A 24732-nucleotide genomic window follows, 5' to 3' on the forward strand; every position below is an offset into this window, starting at 1 on the left:
AAGCGTTTGCTGTTGAAATATTTGACTTGGAAGAATAGCTAATTTCTAGAGTTTCTGACTTCTAATAAAGAAGCACTGTGAGTATATCGCAATCTGTGAAATCCATTAAATCACGCGGGTTCAGGTTGTTGATGATGATGTGAGGTCTTACGGGAAGATAGAAGCTCCTGACATTATTAAATGTTCACTTAAAAGGAGTTCATAACTTTTTCGATAGAAATATCAACATTTGTCTGGAGGTATTTCCAACGTTGCCTACATTTAGGCGCATTTAAAAAAACCGAAATATTGATGGAACTAAATGACTGCACAAATCAAAAAAGTAGACATCAAGACTTATCAATAAATGAGGCTTTTAGCTGACAAAAAGTGACAAATTTGAGTACCGCTTATAACATACATTAAAAAAAAAATAAAAAATTTAATAAAAATTCAAAACTGAAAATTTCCGAACCTTCTCTGCCCGGATTTCGTTGGCCGATATTTGTTATATTTTTTAAGCGCTTTATTTCGACATTTCAATGTGACATTTGCTTCTTTCGATGCACATAATTTACGATACCCTAGCATTTATATTGAGTCTCATATATGCAGGAGTGCTGAGTGTACATGTGTTCATATGTATATATGGTATAAATATGTATGCTTCGTGCACTGCATATAGCCGTGGCTCCACTAATAATATACCGTTTTTATTGGGTTGTAAAACTTGCACGCGAACCATTTTTCACAAAAGTGCCAATAGAAATGTCTGTATGTATGTGACAGTTTTGAGTGAGTTTTATGCATTTGCATTTCCATTGTGCGCCAATCAGGCAGCGCTTTGACCGAGTATAATTGAAATTTGTTGGAAAATGTGTCTCGCATTGAGCAATTACTAAACCACAAATGCTCGCTTGAGCAGCGCTCGAAACTTGTAGGTGGAATTACAGACGAACGTGCATACATAATTAACATAATTTATTTAAAAGTATTTCAATTAACGCTTTTGGTGTATATAGCCATATGAAACCATATAAAATATTCTTTGCTCAAACTAATTATTTTTCTTCAAACAATAAGGGCTGCTTTAAGACTATATATATATATATATAGTGCAGTATATAGGTATATATATATACGATGCTGCTATATTATTTTTTTCTATTTAATTTAAAAAACTCAATTCTTGTAAATTTTGTTATATATTAATAAAAAATCATTATTTCCAACTTTGAATTATTTTGAATATTTTTTATTACAATAATTTTTAGTTCTGTTGCTTTGCGTTCGACTTGCTTGTTTTCAATTAAAATTCATTGCAACCATCTCGCTTGTTTACCACGTAAAATATGAGCTTAACTACAGAGCAGAGGCGCTTTGACGCTTACGTAAAGCACGCTTGATCGCCTCCAAGACACCAGAGTACACAGTTTGGCGCCCAAGTTTTTAGCGCTCGCATCTCTTATTTGTTTACATATTCACATAAATATGTGAAATTTCGCGATTGGCTTCATGCAATATCATTTATAATGAACCGATCGCCGAAAATATTTTATAATTGTTATTGGTAAAATTTATGCTATGTTTGCTATGTAGAGAGTGCCTTTCTGTAAAAAGTAACCGCCCAAAGCAAGCAGCTCAAGCTTCAATTGAGAACACGAACTCTGCAAACGATTTCTACATAACTGTTTTAAGTATGGCCTACAATTAGGCACACTACCAAATGTCACACAATTTTAGCGAAGACACACACCTAATTTGTAAGTATTGCCTACAATTAGGCACTCTACAAAATGTCACATAATTTTAGCGAAGACACACATCTATGTGAAGTTGAGAAGTATTACGTTTTTAAACCACAGTTATTTTTCTCGAATTAAGCATTTAAAACTGCTAATTTTTTCCTATAATTTTATGCGCAGCTGCTCCTCTGTGCGCCACTGTTGCTTCGCTCAATTACATACATATTTAAAAGGCTCATATTTCATTTTAAACGGCTAGCAATCACCAGGCTTATCGCGAGCATAAAAATATTAATGGAAATAGCGACATTATTATTAAAGAAACCAACTGACATTTATTGGCTCTCAGAGCAAGTGTTTTGCGCAAATTAAAAAAAAAAGAAATGAGTTAGAAATATGTTTGTATTTCACTTTTTTGTTGCTTTCTTTAAAAAACAATTTGCGCAGCTGTTTTGTGGTTTATGGTTTTCCGTTAAAACCGTTATGGGGTTTTATTTCCATTTATTACATTTATTTGGAAAAACAGCATTCTCATCTCGAAATTTCGGTATATAAACACATTTGGTATTTATTTGTGTGTATTTTTAGATTCAGTAATAATATATATTTACAAAATAATTAAAAAATGATCGAATGTAGGGCATACATAGCACAATTGCGACAATAGCTCACTCTAACTTATAGAGTCGAACGAAAAACTCACTTCGATCCAACAACTTGGGGTACAAAAAAAGAGTTTAACTTTAGTTTCGACTTCTGATTTTCGATTTCCGATCAATAACGATTAATTGACTTAATTTTTTTTGTGAAAAGTAAAGATCAGTTGATCAGCGTCCAAGAATAATTGAAAGACAATTATTGGCTGATCATGATTACGCTGAAAATTGAAGTCACTAACTAAAATAAAAATTGACGAAGCATTTTAGTCAAATATATAATTGTGTACGTGTTATAGTACTTACATATGTTTGCCTGGCCTCCTTCTGTGCTTATGTTCGTCGTATGCAATAAATACTAAAATTTATGTTAGAAAATAATTAAGTACTTGCGGTAAGTGCGGTGAATTTATGTTATGAGATTGCCCACATACATTTGTATACTTTTATACCCAGAAAAAAGTATAATTTATCAAGAAGTGTGTAATTCCCAGATGGAAACGTCAGAGACCCTTTGAAATATATATGTACATGTACGAATGATCAGTGTGACGAGGTGAGTCAATTTATTCATGTCTATCGGAACGTCTTTATATTTGTCGGAACCGCCGACTTCGGACGACTTCAGCATATATGTATGTAATTGGGTAGTCCAAAAAGTCTTTTCGTATTTGTAATCAAACTTCAACTATTTTTTTTTTTTGTTTATAACGAACTTTAATGAACCCAATATGTGTCATTTTGGTCGAACACTTTTTGCCATTTTTCCGCTAGAGACATTATTCCATCAGTGTAAAACTTTTCTGGTTCCTCTGCGAAAAACTGCGGCAAGTAATTTTCACAAGCTTCCTTGAAGCCAACTTTACGCCATTAAGGGAGTATGGTAGTCCGTTGGTGCAAGGTCAGGGCTATATGGTGGATGCATCAAAACTTCCCAGCCAAGCTCTTCCAGTTTTTGCCGAGTCATCAAAGATGTGTGCGGAGTAGCGTTGTCCTAATGGAAGATGAAGCCCTTTCTGTTGATCAGTTCTGGCCGTTTTTTTTCGAGTGCTTGCTTTAATCGCATCAGTTGTTGACAGTAAAATGTAGAATCAATCATTCGATCAGGCTGGAGCAGCTCGTAGTGGTTGATTCCTTTCCAATCCCATCAAACACTCAGCATAACCTTTCGAGGCGCCAATCCTGGCATTTGGACGTTTAGACCATGATCTTTTTCGCACATTGTTGTTGTATTTGATCCACTTTTCGTCTCCTGTTATCATTGGCCTCAGAAATGGGTCGATTTCATTTCGTTTCAGCAAAGAATCGCAGATGTTAAATAAAATTTTTCACAGACAATTCGTGTGGTACCCAAACAGTGAGTTTCTTTTTGTAGCCAGCCTTTTTCAAATGGCTCAAAACCTTTTGATGATGACTGTCAAGTTCCTTAGCGATGTCATGGCTGCTTATGTGACAGTCCGGGTCAATCTTTTTCTATAATTTCAACGACTTTTTCAACGATAGGTCGAACAGAGCGAGGTGCATCTTTCACATCGAAATTTCCAGAACGGAAGCGAGCGAACCATTGTTGTGCTAAACGAACTGATACAGCATCGTTTCCGTAAACTTCACAAATTTCATTGGTGGCTTCTCTCTTTTATACAAAAATTTCAAAATATTGCGAATTTCTTCATTATTGTCACACTTCTTTCAACTTCACCGAATTTAATTTTTTTTGGTTAAATGAAGCTCACCTTTCCAACACTATATGGTATGACACAATGTGATTGGTAGCACTGGAGATATACGACAGCAACGACATCTATTGACAAAATAAGAAAAGACTTTTTGGACCTAACTTTTGTCTTAAGAAATTTATTAAAAAGTAAAGAGCAACAGTATCGAAACGAAAAAATGCGACGCCAAGGTTTCAAGTTTAGAAATGAGTTCATTTGTCTGTCTGTATGCCTATGTGTTTGTGTGTGTATTCAGAGTTGTATGTTATGTATTCATTGCTTTGCGCCAGCGCCGATAAGCGCAAAGGCAAATGCACATATGCGCTTTTTTATTATAGATAAATGGCAGGCAGAAAAAAAGCAAACGAATGAAAGAAAAAACTGGCGAGGTGCTAATTGAAATTAGTGCGCTAGCGAAAAGGTGGTGAAATTGTACGCGTAATTGCACAAAATATGGCGAACGTGCACACAAAGCCAAAAGCCACAACTCCAACAAAAACCTCTAGAGTGGAAAGTCTATATGTTCACACACACTCACACCCAAAAGGGTGCTTAATAGCAAATTCATAGAATATATACTAGACGTGTGTATATACATGAGTTTAATGGTGTAATGAACTAATTTTATTTTATTATATTTTTTTGTGGGTGTCATTTTATCTGCGCTTTGTTCCAAAGCGTTCCTCGCAAAAATCGCAATTATCAGGAGCGCTCCAATAAATAGTTAATATATATGCAAATTGGTAGATGTGTGTATTGTATGTATGTATGGGTGAACGTACATATTTAAACAAAGGCAAAAAAATGTCTGGGTTATAAATATATTTATGTATTTATAAAATATGCATCAGCAAATGGCTGCTTCCTAAGTTAAGCAGATAAAGTACAGTTACAGCGTGTTTCAAGGTTGCTTTGTGCTCTTTTAAGGCACAAATTAGTTATTTAAAATACTTTTTTTCTAAATATGTATGAGTGTGCTTTATGACTAAAAACGAATATAGAAAGACTGTGGTTTGATATTAAAACTACTTTTCCAAAATACTTTTGATACGGCAGTTGGTGGTGTGCATCTGCTCTAACCTCGCTAACAATAGCATTGAGTGTCTTTGTGTTAAGACTGGTATGGGTGACAGGCCACAGTGGAATCGGAGGAAACTGTAAAGATGATGAGCTAGAAAGAAAAGATGTCCTAGAACCGCAATCGGTAGAATGGGAACAATATTGATGGCAGGAGATCTAGTGATCTAATTGGCCTCAGTAAGGCTAGTTTCTCCCCAGTTATGGGGCTTTTAACAGGCCATTGCACTAAGGCTAGAAATTCTACTATAAGCCCTCTGCAGAAGCTGTATGGAAGAAGATTAGGTGGAAACAACTTAACATTTCCTTCTTGACTGTCCCGCGTTGGGAGGTCAAAACTTAAGCACTTGGGTGAGCATACCTTACGTGCGATCTTTTATCAGCCATCTAACCTACCTACGATTTCAACCCTGGAACTAGAGAAATGTTTGGAAATTTTTTTTTTCAAGTTTGCCTGACAAAAAAAAAATCAATTTCTGTACCACTTTTTTTTCGAATATGGCTAGTTTCAGGCATATACTAGTCTATAAACAAGACTCTCTAAAAATTTCAAGTAAATCGGTCTAGTAGAGTCTAAGAAATTGTGGGTATCATTTTGAAAAAGACAGTTTCCAGAAAACGCGTTTAAAGTTTCAGTTCCGGCCGTATCTGTATATCTCCGAAAATAATTCGAATTTTCAAAAATACTTTTGTAGACATAATCTTAAATAGTTAAAAGTTTCTATAAAAACTTTTTATTTCTAAACTAGAATATTCCTTTTGTGTTGACCGCAGAGCAGAAAAATGGATTTGGTATCCAAAGCATTATAATGCAAAGCTATTTATACTAATACTTGCAGTCATCGCCAGACTTAAAATATTTCGATCAAGCCACTGTGCAAATATGGATCAGATTTCGTAATTGCTATTAAGAAATTTTAGAAGTATATTATGATATATCAAAGGTACATATTTGAACAATGTCTCGAGAAATTTTGATATAAAAATGTTGAAAATTCAGACGTTGAGACCTCATCTCCCGGGGTGTCTCAGAAAAGAGATTGGTTCATCCAAAACTAAAAAAAAAAATATTCCGTTATTACATACATAAATCTCGTGTTTGAAGGAAGGAAAAAAATTAAAAATTAATGAATTTTTTTCAGAGTTTGAACAAAAGATTTCAAGTTTTGGTAAAATTTTTGCTATTTATTGGCTTAAAAAAATAAGTTGTAATGAAAAAAATCCTTCGTTCAGTAACCAGATAATGTCATTTTGGAGAAGTGTACACAATTCGAAATAAAGTGGTCGAATTTTCGAGAAATGTGTCCACCGACTTAAAAAAATGGAGTTTTGAGAAAAACGCATTTAAAGTTTAAGCGCTAAGCGATCTATCTCTTACAATTTTAATCGGATAGCTTTAAAATTTTGGAAGAATATGTTTAACATATTGTACCATTTAATGAGATAGAAAAATCGATTTTTGTTTTTTAATTTTCAAACCCACCTAACCGACTTAAATAGACGTTAGAAACTCAAGGCTTTTGTTCAGAAAGTTATACCTTTCGATTTTCATGTGAGCATGAAACACAGAAGAGACTAGCTGTAGCTAGTTTTACCTTTCACATCAGCAGTCTTCGTGTATATAAAACGCTGGCAGATTTTCGATAACAGCACGAATTTCTTCTCGAGAGAGGACTTAAGAACAGTGTAAATACAGTTGTCGGTAGCGACTAACTAACTTTCTAAGTATGCTAAGGCGTTTAAATATTTACTTGGCTACTGAAGCATGTACTTTTATTAGGTTTATTACTATTACTGTATTTGCTTTGACTCGATTTAATTTAAAGCATTGAAATAACATAGAAAATAGGGAATATCATACAAGTAATATACCAAAAGCGGTGCTAAAGACCCACAAATGAGCGCTAAATGGATGCATATTTGCTTTGTAATTTTTGGGTGTTCCCAGTAATATTTTCTGTTTAGTAATTAAGCAACTATTTGCTCACTGACTTAACTAGTTGACAAAGCAGCGGACATGTCAAGTGCCCAGCTCCCAGTCAAACTAACTTGCGTCTTTACAAAAGTACTTATGTTTCTTGTTTTTGCTTTTGCTTTGCGAAATGAAATTTTGTTTGTCAAAGGAAACTAATATTTGAGCTTCATTGTTTTGGGCACTTCTTCGCATTCATATATATGTACATTTATAAATGTGTGTGTGTGTGTGTATGAGTAGTGAACGGTTTTTCAGCTGAAAACACATTCTTTCATTTCTACTTTGTGGGCAAGCGTGAGGTGCGTTGCAGATAATAAAAATTATGTTAAAACAACTCAATTTTATTCGCACAAAGGGCCTTGACTGGGCCGGGCTTGAGGCGCATAGAACAACGGGCTTGTTGCAACTGCGGTGACCATTACAATTGCTTTGCTTCGCATGCAATTAGAGTTGACCCAGTTGCACCGCGTGCAAAAGCGCACGCATGCGCGTGCTTACCAAAGTGCATTGCGCAATTTATGCTCTAAGCATGTGTGTACGTCTGTGTGTGAGGTGTGCTGGCAAAGTAAAGAGTAAACATAACTTGGACGCATACATGACTAAGCTGAACTAACCCAAACGTTGTTGTTGTTGTTGTTGCTGGTCGTGGGTAGGCTTTTTCTATTAGTTGGTTCGGGCGGGGTCATCTGCGGTTCGCTTAATGCTCGCTAAGCTCTCCAAATGCCTTAAGCAAATGCATCTTCTTTAACTGCCCCAAAGCCAACGATCAACGAGAACAACAGTCGCACGATCATAAAGCGGCCGAAAGCTGTTTGAGCACGTCGACGCGGCTATAAAGGCTACAATGTGGCCTGTACAACCCAGTGAGCCATGTGGCTGCTGTTTATGCAGTACTCGAGAGCCAATTCTCGAAAGGTATCTAAGGCGCCTGAAGTCTCTTTAAAAACCCAGCAGTTTCGCTGTGTTGGGTATTCACTGAGGTCCATACGACTAGATGTATGTGTAAGCCCCTTCGCCCGGTTTGTAATATGGTAGTGAAATTATTCCGCACAATGGTGTATGACGAGCCAAATTGCAATGCCGCTGCGGCATCCACGGCTACTGTGCGAACTTGTTGACCGCTGTCGCTGTTGTTGCTGCTGTTGTTGCCATTGTGGCCGCCAGGTTTATTTTTGCTGTCGCTGCTGCTGGCTGATTGTCGTCAATGCCTTTGCATTTCTTGTCGCTTGAATGACTTCGAAAATAGCGGAACGACTGGGCAGAGATGCACGCACACTCGAAAACGGACGCGAGCTTGGCGAACTCGCACGCAACCTACGTAACAACGCTTATCCAAGTGTTTACCTATGCACTTTGGTACGCAATTAAGCCACTGGAGAAAAAAGCGGGATGATGCTGCAAAGCCAAGTGCTTTGAACGGTCCACATTGGAACAACTTGCGAGTCTTGGCTAGATTAGATGCACACAGTTGAAGAATTCTGAGGTGCTAGTAGAGCATTGACAAAACTTAAAAGTCTTTCACAAGTCTCGTAATGTTCCATATACCTTAACACGGGGCATGGCTCAGTTCCTCCTCCAATGCTTTTTAGTAATCTGAGACCTTAAAGACCCACTTTCAAGTGATAAGCGTTGCATCTCTGGTCAGAACATCATATAAGCTTCTCGAAAGCAACAAAACTACATGTTTCAGATGTTAAGACAATTTTATTCCTTATTCTTAACTATACCATATATTTCCTTGTAATAAAAATGTTTCTTTGGTTCGGCCAGACTTTCGTAAAGAACAAATCTAACACTAACAGACTTACCCAACTAACTTTAGAATTTATTTTTAATCTGTAACAATTTCCTTCTGCTCATTTCAGCCTACGAAGGACCAAAATGCCTCCCCTCCGCTTGAAGATAGCTGGTGCTGGGAGCCAGATAATGTCAAATCCGACAACGACCACTCCTCCCAATCCTCGAGTAGTGGCAATGGCAATGAAATGGTCAATATTACCTTGGAGGAGGTTCCGTTGGGTCATAGCGCGCAGACTTCCTCTAGGAAACGTAGTGCCAATGAACGGACCGCTACGCTACAGAAGCGCAACAAGCAGTTGGAGGAAGAGAATAAACAGCTGAGTTTGTCTCTCGAAGAGTTGGACAGTCAACATAATCTGGCCATGCAGAACGTGCTTGAGCTGAAAACTGAACTTCAGGAGAAACTCAGTGCTGTCACCACCAGCTATGAGGCCTTGAAAAAGGAACACGCTGACAAATTCATTAACAGTGAACTCGAGATGGCGCGTTTAAAGAAGCAATTGGATACTGTGATGCAACAGCAGAAATCTTTTGAGTCCGAGAACCAGCAGTTGCAGATGCAGGTCAGCAACTATGAAGCTGAGGTAAAGAAGTCCATAGAAGACATGGCCGATTTGCAGGCGCTGCTCGATAAGAAGACGCAAGATAATATGGAGTTAATTGAAAAGGTCAAGTCAGCTGGGCGTATAGCAGATAAGTCTGCAGATCAAATGATGGAGCTACAACAGCGTGTGGACCAGCTAACAAAAGAACTGGAGGACGCAAAGCAAATGAAAGAGAAGAAAACTTCCGAGTCTTCGACCAGTTCAATGGGTAAACACAGTGACGACGAATTCATTGTAGTGCGTGACGGTGATGCCAACTCATCTGGTCCAGCCACGCCGCCTACGAAGGAGGAGCTTAAGGACAAGATTGTGCAATTAGAAAATCGCGTTTCCGAATTGACATTGGAAAACGGCAGTTTAGCTTTGAAACTGCAGGACAGTGAGATGGAGAAACAGCTGTCGGTGACGGTATTGCGTGAGAATGTGCAAGAGCTGCAGACGCATTGTGAAGAAACTTATACAGCTCTTAAGGCAGCAAAAGAAGAACTCGAAGAACAACAAGAACGGTTGGAGTCCTTGAAGGAAAAGGCGGCAGAAGCTGTCATCGCTCAACAGCAATTGAAAACTTTGGCTGAGGAGAAAGGCAAGATCGAAACAGAGATTTTAAATATGAAGGAAAATCTGCAGAACGTTTTGGAACTAGAGAAGAGACTGCTGTTTTCTGAGAGTGAAAAAGAAACTCTTCAGATAGAGTTACAGGGAATGCGTGCTACACAGGAGCGAAACACAGAGTTAGAAAGTAAAGTGCAAAATCTCATAGTGGAAAATCAACAATTACGTCTGAATGCAGAAGCCGAAACCGAGACGCAGAATTACAGCGCGGAGTTAGCCGAACGCATCAAATCATTGAATGAGGAAAACGAAACCTTGCGCTCCGAAATAGAGTCAATAGCACATTCGAAGTTTAGAGAAGCTATTGCAGAAGAAAAACAAGAAATCACTGATCTGGATGCCGACGATGATGAGCCCCTGACTGTAGATAAGATAAAAGAGCTGCTCAGTTCACACATCAAGTCAAAACTCACCAGCGAAATGGAAGAGGCCTGTCGGGCAGTGCAAGAACGTGTAACTAGAACCGTTAACGAAATGGAACGCAATATATCTCGTCTGTCCGAAGAACTGCTCGATCTGCAGGATAGTAAACTAGTTTGGGACCATGAGAAAAAGACGCTGGAAGCAGACATTTCACAATACATACTACAATGTGACGAGCTAATGAAGAATAACGAGATACTGCTGAACGAGCTAGAGAATTATAAGCGCAATAAGCTCGAGACGATACAGGAGCACAATGAACAGAGCGTTATGGATTTAGAGGCCGAGTTAGAAGAAGCCTTAAAAATGAACGAAACGTTAGAGCAGGAATACGTAGAACAGAAAGAGAAGAACGAAGTGCTCGAGCGTGAGAAACAGACGCTGACTGAGCAATTGCGCGCCGCCCAACAACAGTGTGAGGAATTGCGCAGTGCTGAGAAAGAACTTAAAATGCAGCTTGAAACATTGGAAATCGAAAAGGGAAATATGCTTTTCGAATTGAACGAGCAGAAATCATTGGACTCTAAGCAAACTGACGACGACGTGCTACTGAAGAACGCCGAGGAGAAATGTCAAAATTTAGAGAGCCAATTGGCGCATCTGAGCAAAGATCACGCGGATTTGATAGCAGCTCTGCAGACACAGAAAGCAGCATTGCAGGAAGCTATAATAAAACGAGAGGAAGCCGAAAAACGTCTTCTGGAAAAAGACATGCTAATAAGGCGCCTAGACGAAAACCTGAAAGAGGATCGTAGCGGTGAAATGCAGAAGAAACTCGATAACCTCTCTTCGCTTAATCATGAGTTAAAGCAGGACTTATTGGCGAAAGACTTAGTGCTAGAAAGTCAGAAGAAAGAATTAGTGCAAGCGCAAACCAATTTGCATGTGTCCGATGGTAAAGTGCACGAACTCGAAGAGTTAGTTGTAGAAAAGGAGAAAGCATTGGAGACTTCGCGTATACTTCTGGAGGAGAGCGGAAGAGCCAAGGACGAACTGAGTGAAAAGTTACGGCAACAGAAAATAAATCTCGAACAGTTATCGCAACTGAAGCAAGAGAAAGAAATTCTTCTAAACGAATTCGAAGAGCTCAAGAAGAAGTGTGAAGCGCATAGCGACGAGCTGAAGGCATTGCAAGAATCGGCTGTCACATCCACCAGCAATGATGCCTCCGCAATCACACGTATTGCCCAACTGGAAGCCGAGCTCCTAGCAACAGTCGATTTGCAGAAGTCCGTCGCAACGTTGAACTACGAGAAGAACGAAATGATTAAGGCGCTGCAGCAGAAGCATGCTGAGAACATGCAATACTACACCGAAATCCAACGCTTGCAAGGACTCCTGCAACAGCAGCAACAACAAACCGCTCAAGCGACAACTTGTGATAAGTGCACGACGCATGAGAGCACGCTCAGCGATCTGCGTAAAGAGTTGGAAAAGCAGCAGGATCAAATAAAATTCCTCAAAGAGAAGTCCGACATATTAACGACCAATTTGTTGACGGAGCAGACCAATCAGCGGTTGGTGAAGCAAGAAAAGGCGGAGGTGGAAGAGCAGAACGCAGCCATTCGTAAGGATTTGGAGCGGCTGCGGGAGCATTTGTTGGAGATCGAGGACCTGCACACACAGGAGACGGTCGAAATGCAGCGGGAGCTAGAGGAGACCAAAGCGAAAATGGTTGCGCTGCAGGAGGACGTTGCGAAATCAAGCAATGCCTACACATCGGCAAGGTAATTATAATATTTTATGCGTGGTGTGGTGAAAAGGAAGCTAGCTAGAGTTGGCTTCGGTTAGTTCGTCGTTTGGAGAGGTGATTCTTGAAGAAGATTTCAGTAAGAGAGTTAGGGTCTAAAAAACTTTTTTTTTGGGTTTGCTGTGTACTTTTTGGGTCAAGGAGCTCATTGCGGGGGACAAAATGTGGTTTAAGTTTTTCGAAAGAGTTTCTCGTTCGGCGGAGACCGAATTTTAATAATTAACTTGAGAAATTGGGTTTTAAAATATATGTATGTATTTTGCTGAGAAGAATGGCGAACACAATAGAGGTGTTGAAAAAAATTGGAATATTTCGAAGTAATTAAATTGCATTGAAATGGTGAAACGTGCTTTTATGAAATTTATAAGTTCTATGTACTTAGATATATTTGTGTTGGTAACGCCATACTTGGCGTTGTGTACTCAAGTGTTAGGCCACACATACACACATGTTTGTTTCTGTGCTTATGTATTTATACAAACTGAGATACGAGTATTACTTCGCTCCACCTGCCACGGTGCGCATTGTGCGCTGGGTGTTGCGGGTACAGTAAGCATTAAAAATAGAAAACGCCTTGAAAGTATAGTAAAAATTATCACCTAATTATCGGGCAAACAATATGTTTTGAGCTCCAAGCGTCCACATGCGGCGGGGGTGAGACAAAGCAACCAGCCAAATGCACACACACGGCCGCAAAGTCTGTATACATTGGTGGAGCATGAAATTACCGACGTTTCGTCATAGTGCCTGTGCCTTTGCCGTGCTTTCTGTTTGTTTTTCTTCGGTTTATGCTTTTTTCACTACACCGCCATTATTGCATCGGCGCACACGGCAACTAGGCAACAAGGCAACCACACAACAGCAACAGCAGCAATAGTAACTGTTATCGCTTTTAAGCCTTTCGTTAAGCTTCGTCACGACTCATGGCAATTGCTTTGTCAAGCGATAACGTGTCACAAAGCGTTCGAAATTAGTTGAGTTCGGCAGCGCGGCGGTGTAGGTGCTGCCAGAGGGCAGCAGGTGATATTTTAGTGCGATCGGTCTCAACACAGCCGTTTGGCGCTTGCTGCCACTAGTACAACTGCAACCAATGCGCATTTGCAATGCCACAGCAAAATTAGAACATTTACGTGGGCGGGTGGGCTCGTTACGACACGCGGAGGTCGGTGGCTGCTCGCCGGTTGTTGTTTCCCGGGCCAGCGCTGGTACGCTTCAAGGCAATTCATTAGTTTCGTAATGGCCATAAAACAAATTACATTTATGCACCTAGGGCTATCATAATTTCGAAGGAAATAAATTTAACCAACGCATTCTTCAATTTTTCACAGTATACGCGCCAATCAGCATGCCGAGACGTTGCAAGCGCAGTATGCCCTTGTACTACAGCAGCGCGACGAGTTAGTGAACAAGCTGAGCTTGGCCGAGGATCGAGAGTCGAAGAATCAGGCGGCGTTGTGTAATCTGCAGTGCGCGCTCGAGCAGTTCCAAAATGGTGAGTTGGCAAATCGATGCAACGAAGAAAATTATTGCAAATTAAAAATATATTAAAACCTAAATAAGTAGACTTCGCTTGAATGTTTCATCAATTACTAAAACTTTCGCCTCTTTGCCCCGACAGACAAGCAGAACGACATCAAAGCCGCCACCCACAGCATACGTAAGGAGCTGCAGCAAGAGCAGCAGAAGCAGGCACAGTTGCAGGCGGAGATCGGCGCACTGCAGCAGCAGCTGGGCGAGGCCAAGCAGGGCCTGTGCGCCGCGGCACGGCTCGGCGACCAGTTGGAGGCGTGTCAGCGCACAATCTCAGTGCTGCGCGAAGAAGGTGAATATGGTGTTCATATAAAAACGTATATAAATTGTAAATAAACCGGTGAAAAGTAAACGAAAATTGGTGAACTGAATATGTATACTAACCCAAAGCAAATAACCATATGTGATTACACACGTATATATATTAAATGCAAATAAATGAACTGGAATTAGTTGTTACTAACCACCAAAGCACCCTACCACCAAGTACCACGTCAGCCATAAGGGAAATCTTCAATAACAGCACGCAAACTGGTATTTGGCATTAACGAACCGTTTAATTAATTCTAAATAATTAACGCTTTGAGGAAAATACTAAAGAAAAACTACAAGGAAAAATGTTTATTAATAATAACAAAAAAACTTTTGAATTGTTAACAATTGTTGCAACGTTAAAGTTTCCCTTAAGCCACGCTGATTGATTCTTAAAGGTAAATATCAGCTGGTAATTCTGGGATTTTATCAATTTTCAAACACTCGGAATTTCAGTTGGTATACACTTTTACGAATTCTATGTAGTCATCGCAATGCAAAAGAAAAACCCAACAAAAATTGTTTTTAAAAAAATCACAAAAATATATAATTATCATGCGCATCATCACAACACCAACAGCACCATATCTATCAAAGTCATAATCTAGTTTGCTATATAATTATAATAACAAGAAACAATTTATGAAATCACTGTCATCATTCATTGTCATACTCGCTATGCTCGTAAGAAATCCATAATCGATCAGCCTAATTATGCTGGCCCCCTCGCCATCACCTCACCGACGCACATCGATGGCGCGTACTTACGTTAGGCGGCCTATGACCTGCACTGGCTGTACTTTAGGTTTGACGGAATGGAAATTTGTGATTTACTTGGCTACCCTTAGGTTTTTACTATTTAACACAAACTCATAGTTACATACATACTAACATTTTATGGCACTCATTCGAAATATCGGGTGATTTTTTAAGAGCTTGATAACTTTTTTTTAAAAAAAAACGCATAAAATTTGCAAAATCTCATCGGTTCTTTATTTGAAACGTTAGATTGGTTCATGACATTTACTTTTTGAAGATAATTTCATTTAAATGTTGACCGCGGCTGCGTCTTAGGTGGTCCATTCGGAAAGTCCAATTTTGGGCAACTTTTTCGAGCATTTCGGCCGGAATAGCCCGAATTTCTTCGGAAATGTTGTCTTCCAAAGCTGGAATAGTTGCTGGCTTATTTCTGTAGACTTTAGACTTGACGTAGCCCCACAAAAAATAGTCTAAAGGCGTTATCGCATGATCTTGGTGGCCAACTTACGGGTCCATTTCTTGAGATGAATTGTTCTCCGAAGTTTTCCCTCAAAATGGCCATAGAATCGCGAGCTGTGTGGCATGTAGCGCCATCTTGTTGAAACCACATGAGTCAACATTTAAATGAAATTATCTTCAAAAAGTAAATGTCATGAACCAATCTAACGTTTCAAGTAAAGAACCGATGAGATTTTGCAAATTTTATGCGTTTTTTTTTAAAAAAAAGTTATCAAGCTCTTAAAAAATCACCCGATATAAGTAAATTATTTAAATAAGTTTCAATCTAGTCTTATTGTGAAGGCTTTTTGCTATACTTTTTTTTGTTAAGAAAAATTTAATTACTTTGGTAGTTTGGAGTAAAGCTAGTGACCTTTTCATTCTATTTTGTTATAAAGTTTTCAAACCCAAATATAATATAATTATATTTTTTAATTAATCGCTCTAATTATTGGGTAGTCGAAAAAGTCTTTTCGTATTTTGTCAATAGATGTTGAAGTCGTACATCTCCAGTGTTACCAATCACATTGTGTCATACCATATAGTGTTGGAAAGGTGCTTCTTTTAAGCTTCATTTAACATAAGAAAAATCGGGGAAGTTGAAAAAAAGTTACAGCTATTCAAAAATGTGTGAAAATATTGAAGAAATTCGCTATATTTTGAAATTTTTGTATAAAAGAGGGAATAATGCCATGCAAGCCACCAGCGAAATTGGTGAAGATTTTGAAGACAATGCTGTATCAGTTCGTGTAGCACAACAATGGTTCGCTCGCTTCTGTTCTGGAAATTTCGAAATTTCGATTCACACTGATGAAATTTTTTCACAAATGGAATAATGTTTTTATGGCAAAAAGTGGTCGACCAAAATGGTACATATTTGTTTATTTGTTTACTAGTATAAATACAAAAAAAAAAAATAAGTTAAAGTTTGATTAGAAATACGAAAAGACTTTTTCGTCTATCCAATACTATAACTTAGGTTGAAACGTAATTCACTTCTCAAATCTCCAATGTTGTTTTTGAGCAGTTTCGCCCGTACCAGCGCTTTCAATAACTCGTTTATGTAGAAATTGTACCGCTTCACGACTTTAGAAAATTATGGTACCCAACAAATGAGATTCACCCAAGTCTCTCAAATCTTTATTGTAATAATGTAATAGAAAATTATTATTTTAATTTAATTTAAGACTCCCTTAAATTCGATTTAAAATTTTATTTAAATAAGCGTACAGGGGCCCATTCAGCTAATACCAAAAAATGGGCAAATGGGGTTGGTGATGCGAATATATAGCCTATCCCTCCCAAACGTCAACCTCACCTTCGCGCGGTACCCCCTGTTCACTACGAACGAGGCTCTGACGACCGAGTAAAGGCGGCATAACCTTAGCACCTGCGAGGAGGAAATTCCCACACCATTGCCTGCCTAGAGGCAAAGCCGGCAGCCCCGGAGCTAGGCTCGGATGCAGAAGGCTAATCACCTACTCATCTTAAACCCTCTGATTACCGAAAACGAAATTGAGGCCCTATGTTCCACCTAGGAACTACGGGAAAATATATATAAATTCGATTTAATATTTTATTTAAATAAGCTTGCACTTTAAGTACTCTTCTGGTTGCTTCTTCCTATCGATCTTACAGAAAGTTGAATAACAAAACTAAATCTATTATGTGAAGGTGCCAAGATTGTAAATTACTTTCATAATGCTAAAATATCTAGAAGATAGTGCTATAGTGAGATCATAGTGTTTTTCTAGAGACATTTTCGAATATTTTCGCAACATTTCGTGCATTGTCTATTTTTTATCTGGTCGCTAATGGTCCATTTACATACAATTTTCATCGTGACAATGTCAGAATGAACGCAGCAAAAGCTCTATGTAAATCAGCCATAATTCTTTCTACGCAAACGGTTATAAAACCCGTAAATATCTACTTTAAACTTAGTTTCAGCTAAAAAATCGAATATCACTACAAAGTTCGCGTGTAGGTTAGACCTCTTTACACATAGGACTTTTCCAATATACTGAAATTGTTAGATTTTTAACTCAATTTCAAAACAATTTTTCTTAAAGTAATTTTTAAAATTTGATTTTTTTCGCTTCATTACTTCTCGTTTTTCCATTGCTAACACGCTAATTCGCCGATAGTTATAGTTTCAATACTTTCGTAAACTTTACTTTTAATTTATATTTTTTCATACTCTATTTTAGTGATTTACTTTTGTTTTTTATTGTTTTAGACAAACGTGACCAGACAATAAATTACTTAGTTTGCATTTCTATTTTTAAGATCTCTATTCATACAGTTTTCTTTGTTTAGGTCCTTCTCTACACACGATTTTTCATTTCGAATTTACCGTTTTAGTTGAGCTCTTTCAAGCCTCTTCCTCTTATGTTCCACTACTTGTACTTAATATTCAGTATAATTTATGTTGATTTGTAATTTGATTTTCTTCATATTTGGATTTATCATTTATTTACTCGATTTATCTACTTTTTTGCGTCCCTAGTGTCCAATGCAAAATTGGTTAATCTCAATTTGTAACTGTGAGCGAATTCGATATGCTGAACTCACGTTGCATATGGAGATTGCCCGAGGTTGCATCCGTTTCTACATTTTGTTTTTGTTCTACTGTTCTTGTTGTTGATGATTATTTTTATATTACACAATTAAAATACATTTGATTTGAATTGGTTTTAGTTAATATTTACTTTAATTTGATTTGATTTGGTACTTTCATAATTTGTTGCATACATTGCCTGCGTTTTCTCCATACACTTTTTGCCGCCACTGTACCCAATACATTTTTTAAATTGTAACCAAAATTGAAGTGAACAAATGTAAAAAAGCTTCCCACGTTCCAAACCTTTAAATCCCTCAATTGAAATATACGAACCTCCACGCTCCTCTCACAACGAATGCTGAATGTGCCACTCGGCTCCTTAAGTGCGTTCGTCCGGTTGAGTATTACATCAGGTACTGGTGTGCTATCGCTTGTTAAATCTACCAGTACTTATGTCATACTGTCCCGGATGCCACGCCGAACTCTGCATGCTAAATAACAACGCTGGAAAAATAAACAAAAACAAAAGCAAAAACCAACTAAACGAAAGATGAATGCCTGCAAAGAGAAGTGCTTGGAAAATTAACTCACTAAATGATTTATACACTTTAATAAAAATCCAATTTTATGTTTGTTTATTATCTTCTCCCTTATTTGAATTCACATCACTCGCTTACGTGCATATATATTCTCCACAGTTGAAACGCTGAAGCAGCAGAATGAGCAGCTATCCACGAAGCTGAAGCTGAGCGAGTCTAGTCAGTCGGACAAAATCGAGAAGAGTCTCATAAAGAGCTTGCTGATCGGCTATGTGGTGAGCAGCAATCCGAATGACAAGAATCAAGTGCTGCGCATGATTTCGTCTGTGTTGGACTTCTCGCAAAGCGAATCGGACAAAGTGGGTCTGAACAAGCAGCAGTCGAGTTGGCTGGGTGCCATACTGGGCGGTGGTGCAAGCGCGCAAGGTAAACGTTTCAGATGACTTAGTGTACAAACTACAGTTAATATTTATATTTTCCGTTTGCAGGTGTACATTCCAAGGAAAATTTGGTGCAGGCTTTTGTGCAGTTTCTCGAACAGGAGTCACAGCCTAAACCCGATGATGCCAACATGCCCAATTTATTGAACATCACTCAACAAAGTAGTCCGCCAGCGGGCTCAGTCAGTCAGTCCGCCCGCCGCGTATCCACATCGAGCAACAGCGGTGCAGCTGCTGCGGCCGCCAGCATGCCGGCGCCCATTCCTATACAGCCCCTGCTGGTGAATGACTTTGCACCGTCGCGCAATTCCAGCTCAATTCTAAAGGATATTCTGAATGATTCTTGATTGTTGTAAGATCGCTTCTTGCATTTCATGCTGTAGTTACCTTTTTTTTACTCGTACTTTACTTTGAATTACTTGCATACCAATTTAGCACTTTTGCATCGGAGTTAAATCCTCTCTTAGAATTAGTAAGTGTACCTATAATAGATTTTTTTGTTTTTGCGTTAAAGTGTTGGTTGTATCTGATCTGTTATGTCTTCTATTTTTATTTTTTAATTTTCAGTATATATATATTTGTATTGTTCGCTATTTGCTCTAGTTATAAATGAATGTAAATAAATATGTATAATAAATAACACACATAAATATATAAAATGACTTATCTCTGGAAGGCAATCATTCGTAAAAATAATTATACTGATCAAATAAATAAGAAGATACGCGTAAAAGGGAAAGCTGTCAAGCATGCGCAAGAGATGGTTCACTGATTACCTGGTGCCCTGCTCTTAACATTTCCTGCAGTCTTCTCGATCTGTCAGCCCCATTCTGCGAGCGTGTGCAAACACCAGACATTGACCAGTTAGCAAACATTTTCCTACAGTCTCTTCTATCGAGTGGCAATAGGAATTTTGTGTACTTCCGATCTACCGTTTTGCACATGACTTTTGCAGTCTTACATCCAGGTAGCTCGTTCTATCATGTTTTGATTTTCCTTACCATGTTTCTGTCGAGATCGTCGTAATGACAACGCACGGGTTTCCCAATGCTTATCACGTTTTTGGTTGGTAGCCGCACAACATTTTTGGCAATCTCGTTCTCTATCTCATTGCCATCGTTGCTTTTGTGGCCTGGCAACCAGGAAAATTGAACTCGCTATTTCTTGGCGACTCCCTCCACTTCTGGTCGATATGCGATACAAGGTTACTGCGTTCATTGCTGCTTGACTGTCTACGTGGACGTTTACTCTGGAGTTGCCTACAGATCCATTGGAGGCTAGATCCGTAGCTTTTCCAATAGCTTGAAATGCAGTGGTCCAGCAACTTAAGAGACTGCCTTATGCATAAATCTGGATAGTATATCTTTACACCAACTCCATTCTCCATTTTCTAGTCATCTGTATAAATGTTTAGGGTTTTGCGCGCCGCTAATATATGCTACCGTTAGGACAACTATCTTTTCCTATGTTAACTGGTTTACTCTTTACTTGTTGTACCTCTGAAAAGTAGGATTATGTAGTCAGTGCCCCGTCGATTTTGCTGCGCAGTTTACAGCGAAGAGGTCCGGAAAGTAATAGGACTGATTTTCTTTGCAGCTTTCGTTAGACCAGAGGTACGCGATTAAATTCTGTGTGAAATTCGGTAAATCTGCAACAGAGCCGTTTGATATGATCAAGCATGCTTACCCAGATGTTGCTTAAGCAAGCAGTGGTGTGTTTCGGGGGCACCAGACCTTTTTGGAAGGCCGTGAAAAAGTCGCTGATGAAGACCGGAAGAATGAGCAAATCCAAAGTTAAAACAATGCTCATTGTCTTTTTTGACAACAAAGGCATCGTCCAACATGAAATTGTTTCTCCTGAACAAACCGTCAACGCCATGTTTTACGTGGAAGCCTTCAAGAGACTCAAACGAAGGGTCAATCGGGTCCGACAAGACATCGCAGCCGATGAGAAGTTGCACCACGACAACGCCCCGGCTCACACCGCCTTTCTTGTGAACAGCTACCTAACCAAGGCATCCCAACGCTTCCCTACAGCCCAGATGTGGCTCCTACCGGACTTTTTTCAGTTTCTTTGCCTGAAAAGGCCGATGAAAGGCAAGCGTTTTGAGACGACAGAGGGAATCCAAGCAGCATGCACCTCGGCTCTCAAGGCTATTCCGGAGAATGTCTTCCGCGACATCTTCAATGCTTGGAAATCGCCTTGGTAGCGTTGCATGGACGAAAAAGGAAAGTTTTTAAGGAATTGGAGGGATTTTTTATTTTCTTATGAATACAAACACATTCGTTTTCTCTGAATTCAAACTCAGACACGCTTGCGATTCCGAATTGTGGACTATTTTGAGAAGTCTGTTTATTTACCACTAATGTCTGTAGGAGCGGAGATAGCAATGGATCTTGCGGAGTGACTCTATATACTTCTTTGATCATTTTAGCATCGTTCCATCCTGCTCTTATCAAGTGACTTCTGATTTAACGTTATACGAGTATAGCAGAATCAGCAGCTATTGACTGGATATTATTCAGAAACGTTGTTGAATGCTTCAGAAATGTCCCGGATTGTTCCAAGAGCGTATTCCTTATATTAAAGACTTATTTTGATATTAGATACTACTGTCTCGAGTGCAGTATCAATTGATCTGCCTTTTGTGTATGTGTGTTGGGCTTTGGATAGGCTTTGAGAGAGTGCTGTGTTCTTGATGTGAACGGCCAAGAGTTTTTCTAAAAGTTTCAGCAGTTTTCGGCTTATGGGCCTTAACCCCTAAACAAATAAACGCTGTTTATATGCACACTGCTATCCGAGTAACAAGTGCTTTCCGACCGATATCAAGCAACGCTGCTGAAGTTCTAGCTAGTTGGCGCCCATTGACATCCAAGAAGACGAATTCGCGCGATTGTACCGGAGCGGTCTGTACGCGTAAAAAAAGAGGAGAAAACCAAAAGCATCACAATGTGGTAGCAACGGTGGCAAGCCTCATCCAAAGGACAGTGGACCGACAAACTAATACCGGACGTCCATTCGTGAATAGATAAACAACATGGGGACTTAGACTTCCACTTACCCAAATGCTGGGTGGATATGAATGCTTTCGAAGCTACCTGCTCCGATTCCATCACGACCTTAGTCTGTAACTATCTGTAACTAAGATATATACAGTATATTAAGCGTTTGTCAGGCCATATGATGCGACTTAAAGCCTTTCTCTCTCCCATGAAGTAATACTTAATCCTGTGGTTTCGTGGGAGGGACAGAGTTGGGAGTAAGTTAGGTTTAGAGGATTAAAGTTCCGTTCTCCGAGTTTCGATGCTTCCTCCTAATATAAAAAATTGTTTGTATAAACATTTTTTTTACATAATCTTGCCTTTGACACATTGCTCCGTATTCCAATATTTTTTTTTAGATTAAAACAAGTTTATTTCACATTTAGACACAAAATCTCAGTTATTTTCTGTATTTCTCATTCATATTTCGTGTGTGTTTTGTTATAAATTTCGTTAAATCAATTATTAATTTTCGCTAACATTTCACTTAAAATAATTTAAATACATACTTTTTTATATGTAAATAGGAGGTACATACATGAAACTAAAAAATTAAGAAAAAACAATTTAGTAAAAAATAGTTCAGCAATTAAGAAGAGACTTACATATATACATACATATGAAAACAGTTATTTTCCTATAACACTAGATGCTACGAATTTATTATTTTATTATGGAAAACAGTTTTTGGGCAATCGCCAGGGCTTCTAAGTAACGGCTACTATATAATATGACAAGATTTACATACAAATGGGGTAAAGTTGAACGTAATAAATAATTTACAAATATATATGTATTTATACAGGAGTGATTCAACACAAACACTCGCATACAGCTACACACAGGCGTATAACTGTAACAATTTGGCTTCAACAGACAATCAAATCAACAGACAAACAAATGTTTGTTGTAACTAGGAGCTTTCGCGCTGACTTCCAGATTATATAAGGTACACATGTATGTATGTATATACTGTGATATATGCGTCTTCTAGAAGTCAGTCACTCACAATATAATCAAAAGTGTTCTTTTCTTTTTTTAATTAATTTAATTTAATTAAATTTTCTTTTAATTTAATTCATCAGTATATAATTTCATAGGGTAATATTCCACAAATAATTCAAATACTAATTGGGGGGTTAACATTTACCATAATGTATGTATGTATCGCTTAAACTTTCATCAAATTCAACACTCGCCTCGCCTAAAACGCTTATTCCACGCTCAACAATCTTATATATAATTCTTCTGTGTGTGTGTAGAGTAAATATAGTATTTGTATATACAAGAGACTAACAGCAGCTATACATACAGATGTATATATATAGGTGTATGTATGTGTAAATATATGGTGTGTAATATATATAATGAATATGCTAATTTCCATTGCGCTAAGAAATAGTTAACTTTTTAGAATTCTCCACATAAAATCTAGTTAAAATGTGTCGCTAACATTTATATGTGCTGCTTCTTCTTCATAAATACTATTTATGTATATAAAAAGAATTTCTGAAACTTGAAAATAAAACCTAGCTTTTGCCTTGTGCTACTAGTTCGGCTTACTTCGCTCAGCTGCGTTAGGTTTCGCTCTTAGTTCGTTAATATTGTTATAAAATTATGTAATAGGTCTCGTTATGAAGAAAGTCTTCTCTTTTCTGCTTCTTCTTGATCATTTGTGTAATTTAGTTCCATATATATCTTTTATATATATGTATATAGATTGTTGCAATATCATTGTTAAATACTATTTTATATAAAATTTACAAGACTTAAATTATAGTGAGGAAATATACAAAAATGATTTCTTTCGCTGATCGTACAAATATAAAAAATTCTTTTTGGCTTCGAGTAAAATATAAGTTTTCATGAAAGCATAACTCCTTTCTGTAGGAGCTTGTGTTTATCTCTGTTAGTGTGCTTTAGGTTGGCTAGTAGGGATGCTTTGTTGGAAGAGTTTCTATTTTCAATATTTTTGTGTATGTATATAAGAAAGTGAGTTTGTATATATTCTATGTGCCACTAGAAATACGACGAACATTCTTCTATAAAAATTGGTTGATTTTAATTTTGTTTTCTAGTGCTAAGGTGAATTGAATTTTTGGTTTTCAGTGGAAATAAAACGGGGTTAAGCAGAAAGATTTAAAAAGTTAAGAGTGGTACGAAAAAAAACACGAAAATAAAGAAATAATAGGAATGAAAAAAGAAGAGATAACAGAAATATGAAATAAAGAAAAAAAATAGTTTAATTAAAAATTATAAAAAACTAGAGTAAAAATTGCGAATGCAAGAAAAAAATTAATTATAAAAAGTAATAATTAAAAAAAAAAGTTATTAAAAGCAAAAAAAAAAATATTTAAAATATTAAATTAAAAAGCAAAAAAATATATAGTATATACAAAAAAATAGTTAAATATAAACAAACAAAAAATATTAAAACACAATACTTTAATTAAAAAAAAAAATTATTAAAAAAAAATAATAATAAACCAAAAAAAACCTTAAAAACAACAAACAAAAAAATTATTAAAAACACAAAAAAAAATTAAAAACTTAAATTAAAAAAAAACAAAAAAAAGTTATGTACAAAAAATTAGTAAAAAAAACAACAAAAAATATATTAAAAACACAAAAAAACAAACAAACAAATTTTAATTAAAAAATTAAATAAACAAAAAAAATTATGTACAAAAAAAATAATAAAAAAACAACAAAC

General features: G+C 37.5%; 1 protein-coding gene across 2 annotated transcripts in view; it reads left to right on the forward strand.

Moving 5' to 3' along the window:
• Window positions 1-19622, forward strand: part of LOC120773624 (thyroid receptor-interacting protein 11) — a 52697-nt gene extending 33075 nt beyond the window's left edge. For both annotated transcript variants that reach the window (XM_040102628.1, XM_040102629.1), the window contains 5 exons: window positions 9013-12314; window positions 13666-13829; window positions 13956-14159; window positions 18698-18964; window positions 19027-19622. In XM_040102628.1, coding sequence (XP_039958562.1) covers window positions 9013-12314; window positions 13666-13829; window positions 13956-14159; window positions 18698-18964; window positions 19027-19325 — 4236 coding nt within the window. In that variant the 3' untranslated portion in view covers window positions 19326-19622. The remainder of the gene's footprint in view (window positions 1-9012; window positions 12315-13665; window positions 13830-13955; window positions 14160-18697; window positions 18965-19026) is intronic.
• The last annotated feature ends 5110 nt before the right edge of the window (window positions 19623-24732 follow it).

The sequence above is a fragment of the Bactrocera tryoni genome, chromosome 4, assembly GCF_016617805.1.
Source record: "Bactrocera tryoni isolate S06 chromosome 4, CSIRO_BtryS06_freeze2, whole genome shotgun sequence".
Lineage (NCBI taxonomy): Eukaryota > Metazoa > Arthropoda > Insecta > Diptera > Tephritidae > Bactrocera > Bactrocera tryoni.